This window comes from Numida meleagris, chromosome 14, assembly GCF_002078875.1.
Source record: "Numida meleagris isolate 19003 breed g44 Domestic line chromosome 14, NumMel1.0, whole genome shotgun sequence".
Classification (NCBI taxonomy): Eukaryota; Metazoa; Chordata; class Aves; order Galliformes; family Numididae; genus Numida; species Numida meleagris.
Window position 1 is genome coordinate 10,016,083 of NC_034422.1, and position 8,010 is coordinate 10,024,092.

At 49.2% G+C, this 8,010-nt stretch overlaps 1 protein-coding gene across 2 annotated transcripts; it reads right to left on the reverse strand.

Annotated features, from left to right (window-relative positions):
* Positions 616–6,776, reverse strand: PRKAB1 (protein kinase AMP-activated non-catalytic subunit beta 1). Of its 2 annotated transcripts, none has more exons than XM_021412827.1 (8): positions 6,685–6,776; positions 6,183–6,357; positions 5,209–5,375; positions 4,118–4,211; positions 3,656–3,770; positions 2,965–3,098; positions 2,388–2,456; positions 616–2,305 (listed from the first exon to the last, which is right to left on the reverse strand). In XM_021412827.1, the coding sequence occupies exons 2-8, from the start codon at positions 6,345–6,347 to the stop codon at positions 2,228–2,230; spliced, it is 822 nt and encodes a 273-aa protein (XP_021268502.1). In that variant the 5' UTR covers positions 6,348–6,357; positions 6,685–6,776; the 3' UTR covers positions 616–2,227. The 2 variants fall into 2 exon arrangements, with proteins under 2 accessions (XP_021268502.1, XP_021268501.1); XM_021412826.1 differs by lacking the exon at positions 6,685–6,776 and adding an exon at positions 6,489–6,678.

Here is an 8,010-nt window from a genome sequence, read left to right on the forward strand (position 1 = left end):
TGGCGTGAGAACCCCAATCCCATTGCTGCTGCATGATAGCTCCTCTGCACTATGGCTGCACCACTGTGGAGGCTGCTATGGAAGAAGTCATTGCTTGCTTCATGAAAGCCTGGAAGTTCCCTATGGCAGAAAAACAAAGAACGGCTGTGGGCCCACGGTTATCTACCAAAGTATGCTCCCACATTTAAATTCGACAGCATTTCAACAAAAGACAAATAGAAACAAACCCTGTCCAGCCTGCAGTCACACGCTGTCAAGGAGAAATGCTCAGAAGAGAAAAAACAACCCAAAACAACCAACACACACAAAGGTTTGTGCACAAGGAGTGGCTGTAACAAAAACATCCCTGGCAGGCTGAAGGTCAGTACAAAGTTCTTCTGATCATTGGGGCTTGTAAAAAATAGTTGGACTCTTCCTCCTGTCAACTTTGCATCAGAAAGTCACACTAGCATCCCCTTCAACTTAGTGACTGCGAGTGGCCAAGGTGCAGCTATGGATGAAAAGCTTACCCAGTCCACCAAGGCATAACTGCAATCTGCTTCAAACAAACGACGACTCAAGGAAGCTCAGGCCACCGAGAAACGGGGCAGGACAGTAACAAAGCAAGTCAACCAGTTCCTTGAAAATGGTTTATTTGTTTCTAACGAGGCTGAAAAAAAACCGAAAGCAATTCCATATTTCAGAATACCAAATAATATCCGTAGCACAGAATGAAGAGAGTTTTCAAAGAAAACCATTGCACTATCCCCACATCCACTGAGCTACTCGGAATATTGCAACGATGCTAGTGAACAGAGCGGAGGATGGCAAGCCACCCTCTGCTGTGGCTGGTTCCACTGAATGCTGGCTGCTGCAGCTTTGTCCCCACTTCAACTCCATACTGATTTGTTCAGTGTGCTCCTCCCCCGCCCCCAGGAGAGGGGCTGGTTGTCATTGGCACAGGCACTGGTGCTCTCAGGCACCAAACACCAACAGGAACAGACCTAGCAGGTCACCTCCCGAGCCGCTTCCCCCAGGACAGGCCTGAGGCATGCTGGCAGGCAGTTCTACCTGTACGTTGCATTTATTTAGGGATAAAACAGGCTGCAAGTACCTTTAAGTACATACAGGCAACCTGGCATTAATACCATCGCTTACTTAGAAAATATAAACAGATTAAAATGTGCAGCTGGCCACAGGCCTGGCTTTGGAAGCAGCAGGGATTTTCTACCTGCAGTCAATGCTGCAACCCGGTGCAGGAGCCCAGCCCTAGCCCTGGGCACAGAATGCAATCCTGCTGTATCCAGCACGATGCACCCGCTCACACCAGGAGTCAAGTTTGGCTGCTGGGACACTGATAACTTACAGCTCCCTTGGAGTCTGCTGACAGAGCCTGTTCCTGAAGAACTAGATTCTCAACTGAATCTCCTGCTTTCCTTCCAGCTAGCTCACCCAGCGTGAGGAAGTTAACAGTGACAGCAAGGGACTTTGGTTGCAAAAAGCAGATTACTGCAGGCCACGTCTAAGATTTACAGAAAAACCCAGCCTTTAAAAACAACTGAAATTCCACAGGGGAAAAGTTGTATTATTTCAGTTCTCACGAAGAGAAAAACTACAGAGCTATTCACAGTAGAAACAGAGCACCCCCATCTACTGTAAAATAAAAATGAGCCTGTAGGTGATTGTGCCAATGGTTCAGCCTAGAAAGGCTGCTACAAAATAATCATCACTATTCACACTTATTTCGGCCATGCAAGTTTGGGACTTGCTCCTGAAATAACTGTGGCTTTGATGTGCGTAAGGTACGAAGCAGTAACGGACGTTGCTTTTGCTGAACGTTGATCTCAGATAAGATTCTACAAGAATCCTGAACTTTCTAGACTGTGGGCTGGCTTCCTTATTTCCTATAGTTGGTCTCACTGAAGGTCCTTAATCTGTTTTGCTGCCCTCACATTTTTCAGCCTTACTGAATTGGGTGTTTGGCTTTTTTTTTTTTAAAACTGAGCTGACAGTGGGCACTGACACATTTGCCATCGGTCTAGTTGACATGAAGCTGCCATTTCCAAGAACTTCCGAGGTGGGACCAGGAAAATAAGGCAAATGTAGGAGAACCTGGAAGTCTCAGAGACAATATGAAGTCAGAGTTCATTTGCTACAGCAACAGAGGAGGAATACATTTGGTTAAGAGAAGTATTTTCTTCTGAGACTGCACCGGCCCAGAACGTTTGGTGACAAACTACTATGATGTTCATATTGGCTTGTACAGCAAGGTAGTCACGTATTTCTTCTTGTAGCGATGTGTAGCACTAAGCACCATCACTCCATCCTACAGGAGATGGAAAACAAGTGAGCATATAACATGGTTATCTGAAAGCTGCAAGCGTGAAGTATGTGCCCCGGCCTCTCACCTTGATAGAAAGTGCATAGAGGTGGTTCAGCATGACATGGTTGGGTTCAGGAAGCAAAGCAGGATCGCACTAGAGAAAAGAGAAAGCGAGACAGCGTGAAAACAACAGAACTCACAGTTTATTTCTCAGAGCTCATGGGTGATAAACACCATCTGCAGCTAGCTGCATGCTCACATACATCACACTGCTTCTGACACGCGATCCACCAGCAAACGGAGACCAAGTTTCAACACAAATCAAGACCCCTCCAGTGTGAAACTCTGAGTCCTCACTGCCACCGTGAAACAGATCTCAGTTTCTTGTACGTGCTTCTGAGCTTTTAAATGGCGCAGTGCAAAGAGTGGGGTTTCTGCCTGTCAAACAGCAATCCAGTTCTCTTTTCAATTTTGAAAAAGGGTCAAGTAGAAAAAACGATAAATTGTTTTACATGGATCCATCTGGACTTCACGTAGGGAGTTTTCCAACGTGGCAACTATTCTAAGGCTCTTCCTTGGGCGCTCCCTGTCTGCACCCCAATTCTTCCCCATCCCTTCACATCCTCCAGGCCCTTACTCAGCAAACAGACCAGTGTACTCACAGAAATGCCCGTGTCCTTGTTCAGGATGACCTGCAGCAGGTGTGGGGGAAGAATGGGTGGAGATTTAAAGCGCTCCTCTGCCTTACAGACATAGGGCTCCTGGTGGTATGGTCCTGGAGGTGAGCTTGACAACTCTGCCAGAGAGATGTTAAATATTTACTCTTAAAACAGCCTGTAAGAGTATCTGCTCTTTATACCTGTGTTTTTACCAGTACTCCAGGTGAATTCTCATATCCAGGAACACGTGGCCAAAAGAAATCCATGGCTTCTAAGTACATGAGCTGCAGCAGCTGATGCAATACCACAGGATCAGTCGCTGCCCAGTAACTGATTTAAGATACCCAAAGTCTGTCTGCCTTCAGACTAGCTGTGCAGGTTTGGGAGGCTTGAGTGCCTGCTGCACTCCAGACCTTCACTGCCACGCCGGCCTGGCACTTCTGCAGCAAACACTTAACATCAAACACTGTGCCACAATGTTACCTCCAAGGGAAGGGCCAAAACCACAGTATACACATGTAAAAGGTGTAAAGAGACACTTCCACTTTCTTCCTTTGTGCATTTGTGATGCCTGCACACGTCCAGAGAGCCTGACACAAAGGGAGGTCAATTTACACAGAGCTCTAACTCCAGACATAAAGGAAATTTTAACAGTTCTAAAAGATGTGATACAAAATTACCAGCAAGCTCGTACCAGACATATCTGAGCACTTCTGGGAGTCCACCATCAAAGCATCAAATACTTCAAAGTCAGTTTTCTTCACCTGGATGATGTTGTTGACAGTACCTAGCTGGCTGGTTACAACTGGCTGGGAAGAGACAAGATACAGAAGCCAAAATAAAAACGCTTGCAGACTATTAGGATTCTCAAAACCATGCAATCAGCAAGAATGAGATACTTTGCTTTTAAAGCAGGCTGGTACCAGATAAATAATGAGGTGACCAATGCACAGGTAGTGTTCAGTTAAGGGACTGGTGCAGTATTTAGGGCTGGGGAGGGGGGCCTCGTGTCAATTGAACTCACTAAGTCCACATGAGGTAGGCACAGACAGCAAGTGCAGCACAGGGAGATTTGGGCTGTCAGCAATGCTGTAATGCTTCACAAGACAGTCTGGCACCAGACAAGAGAAGTTCACCATGTCAGTGAAAACATTACCTCTGAAGGATCGTGTGTCCACTGCCCATCCACAAAGAACTTGTACTGGTGCTCTCCTTCTGGCAGGTCCAGGATTGCCACAAAGTTGTTGTGACTGGAATTGAACACAAACAGTGACCCCTGAAATACTCTGAAGAGTGAATCAATCTGTCAGCTGTGACAAACGTAACGCAGAGCACAGATCTCCTTAGCATGCAAAAACTTTAAAATGCAACGCCACGTTTAAGTAAACCCCTGACAAAATCTAAAGGTAAGGACTCAAACTGGAGTTAATGGTAATTTGTTCTGTGACACAGTAGCTCCCAACACATCGAAAATTAATATCCACACTCCTGGCATCAAGGAATTATTAGCACTGTGCTTTTCTGAAGTAATCCTCACACCTCCACGTTACTTGTTAGTACATAAGACCTCATTTCATCTGTGAGACTCCTGTTGAGGGAACAGGGTCAGCTTACTCATGTTTCCTCATCTTTCTGTATCTGCCATCACAAATTGCATTTCAGAAATGAAACAAATGAATGACTGGCAGACAAAAGCAGCAACTCAGTACTCCGGAGGTACTGGGGTCTGAATAGCTGCTGCTTGGTAATTTTGACACTCCTGTGCTGCGAACTTCCTGGTTCGTCAAGGGGTCTTTCCAGGCATCTCAAAGAAGCTGAGAAACAGTTGATGCTATGTGAAAAACTCAAACAGGCCAAGGGATGCCACCACATCTCTTCACTTCTTCTCGAGCAAGGGGCATAATCAACTGTGATACTTCAGCACATGCGATTCCCTAACAGCCTCTAAACAGCTCAGACATCTCCTCCCCTACACTACCTACCCTGACAGCAAAGGAACCTGCTTTTTTTGTCAGGGCAATGCCACACAACCCAGTCCTCATTCCCAGCCATCCAAAAGTTAAATAAATAAATAAATAAATAAACAAATCAAAAGAAACTCAGTCTTGGGGAGCTTAGGGAGAGCAGCTGCCAAGTGGTACATTAAAGCACGATACGATACAAATATCAGCTAAGCACTTTTCTCACTGCTCTAAGCATTCCTAATCCACGGGGAATACCACTGACACTGCAGAAGAAGGGTATTACCTCCTCGTCAAAGGAATTTTACTCCAGTTGTTGAAAGACCCAGATAAATACACTTCTTTCCCTCCTCCAGTCCAGCGAAAGACTGTTGGTCGAGCTTGAGTGGGGGTTTTATCGCTCATTTCCAGATCTTGTTGCCAAGCCAGGAACTCTTCTTTCTCCAGTGGCGCCTACGAGCACAACATCCTGATCAATACAAGTTCCTTCTTTGCAACCTCAGACAGCCTGCATTTCACTACATTTGCTTCTGTGCTTAGGCACAGTTTCCTAAGATTAGAAAGTGGCGTTTCCAGGCGCTATTCGTTTGCAAGTATTCTGCAAGGATGTTAAAGCCTTCCAAATTTACAGAGAGAATGGATGGTAAAGCAACCCCCTAATTTAGGTAAGGCAGAAATGAACTGAGCTCACGAGAGTTTTCAAAATACACAGATATATGAAGTGAGAAAAAGATTAATTAAGAGGAAATGCACTTAAGAAGCAGTGAGGTTGTGGTAGGCACAAAATCTGTAGTTAGATTCAGAAAGGTTACAAGCTGCCTACAGGCCACAGCTCCGTACAGCAGCGTAAAGCACTGTCAGATACTCTCAGGAAACACAAGGCACAGGGAAAAGTTTCCAGCAATCCCCGATAATGAGCAAAAAAGCAGTTTGCAGATCTTTTAATATGGGAAATAAAGGACAGAAAAAACATTGTGGGTAACAGCAAGAGTATTAAGGATCAGAAGGATGGTGGGGCACTGTGGGCAAAAGCTCTGAGGCAGTCACATTTTATTTTTTCTACAACTACTTGCTGAAAAACATGACATGAACGCTTGAATGTCAGTGCAGTATCTTCCCTTAGTGTGAGAAGGAAGGATGACAGTCAGCACTGTGCCTAAATTCTATTACAGAGCAACCAAAGGCCACTAACGACCTGTGCCATTACAGCTGGACAGCATCCCCAAGCCAGTCAGGCCAGCAGGCGAGCACCAGCCATACCTTCATCTCCTCTGAATGGAACAAGTCCGCATCTTCGGGACTGTCCATTAAGATTTTGGGCCTGTCTCCCTCCTTGGTGCTGGCGGCTCCTCCCGCGCCGTCCCCTCGGGATGCTTTGTGCCCATGGCGCTCCAGCCCGGCTCGCTCGCTGCTTGTGTTCCCCATTTCTCAGGGCCTAAAGGAGCAGGAAAAGCCAGGTTAGCGCACGTGTTTACGAAGCCAGATAACCATCAGGCAAAGCAAACAGCATCACCCCGGGCTCTGAGCTGAAGACCAAGAAACGCCATTTATCCAATGGACGAGCACCTTAAAATCGCATCGTCTCACGCTCAGAACAGGCAACAGGCGGCAGCTTTCAGCCACCCTTGGTAACGAACGTCAATGCAAACAACAGCGGCCACGCGTAACCCCTCCGGCCCGCGGCCGCCCGCAGCAACACGGAACCCCCCGGGGCTGCACCCCCGGCGCGGTACCAGCCGTGCCCCGGGGTGCCCGCACGCACCTCCCGCCGCCAGCGCCGCTTCCGCTTCCGCTTCCGGGTGCCCCACGTGACCGCCCCGGGCGGAAGCCGGTCCTGGCGCGCGGGTTCCTGCCCGGCTGCCGTGCGGGGCTCGGGGCTGCGGCACCGCGGGGAGGGAGCGGCCTCGCCCCGTGCCTGCTTTAGTGATGCTGAACGGCTGTGACGGGCAGCGGGCGGCTCCTGCAGCTCACACCCAGCTCCTGGAGCTGCCCGTCCCCGCTCACCACCACGAGGGGCTCCGGATTTACTCGGGGATGGGAAACGAGTGAGCACCGCTCTCCGCACCGGGCAGGAAACGCGTTCCCGCCTGGCTGGGAGCTGATGTGCGGCCGCGGGGCGGTGACGGCTGCAACGCTCGGCTCCGCGTCCCCTGAGCGAAGCGCGGACGGAAATAAATGGAAAAGCCCTTAACAGATCAGCGCTTCCCACATCGAGTGGGAAACTTTGCGGTGTTTCTCTATCGTAGTGCTCTGAGCTGTGCGTGCCCCGGCCCTGGAGGTGTTCAGGGCCAGGTTGGATGGGGCCCTGGGCAGCCCGGTCTGGTATCAGACGTGGAGGTTGGCGGCCCTGCCTGCAGCAGGGGGTTGGAGCTTGATGATCCTCAGGGTCCCTTCCAACCCCAGCCGTTCTATGGTTCTGTGATAAGCACTTCCCATCACACCGTCTCCTGTCACCCCGGCTCTTCAGCTGCTGCCTTCTCCTTTCTCCTTTTCCTGATGGGCACGCAGTTGTGCGTGCTGCAGTTCCCGGGCCGTGCTTCCCTTTGCGAGGGAGCTGCTTTTTATTCTTGAACCAAACGGACAGAAGGGTTTTTCTTTTTCCTATCAGGTCAAAGCGTATCCTCGTGGTGCTCTGTGACGTGGCGGAAGAATTCTGCTGGGATAGACACATTCCCTGTGCCCAGCCCTGGCAGCGTGGCTGGCTCCCGCTGCAGGCTCTGAGGAGCAGCTGCTGCTCATTTGTCTTCCATGGGCAGAATGCCTTGGCATGGGAGCTCCCATCGCAGGGGTTGTGAGGGGAATGTGTGCGGGCGGCTCTTCCCCGGCTCCCGCAGGACACTTAGGCTGCTATAAAATGCAGCTGTTGTTGTTTTGATACTTAACACAGATTAGCACTCTCATATTCTTTGCCCTGCCACCAATGCAGGGGGGCAGGATGGAGGTGCACACCGCCGTGTCTTGCCCGTTGGGGAGCCATTGTGACAGCCTGCAGAGCCAGATGCGCTGCAAGCAGCGGCATCTCTGCTTTAAGGCTCATCTCCTCTGCTTTGAGGTGGTTTTGTTACATATAAAAACCACAGACCGGTAA

Bases quoted from the DNA above. Each gene is read 5' to 3' on its own strand.
- PRKAB1 (XM_021412827.1), bottom strand. From the start codon at position 6,347: ATGGGGAACACAAGCAGCGAGCGAGCCGGGCTGGAGCGCCATGGGCAC. The intron at 3,099-3,655 runs GTACGAGCTTGC...TCTCTCTGGCAG, and splicing joins GAAGTGCTCAGATATGTCTG to AGTTGTCAAGCTCACCTCCA. The intron at 2,306-2,387 runs GTGAGAGGCCGG...CATCTCCTGTAG, and splicing joins TCTATGCACTTTCTATCAAG to GATGGAGTGATGGTGCTTAG.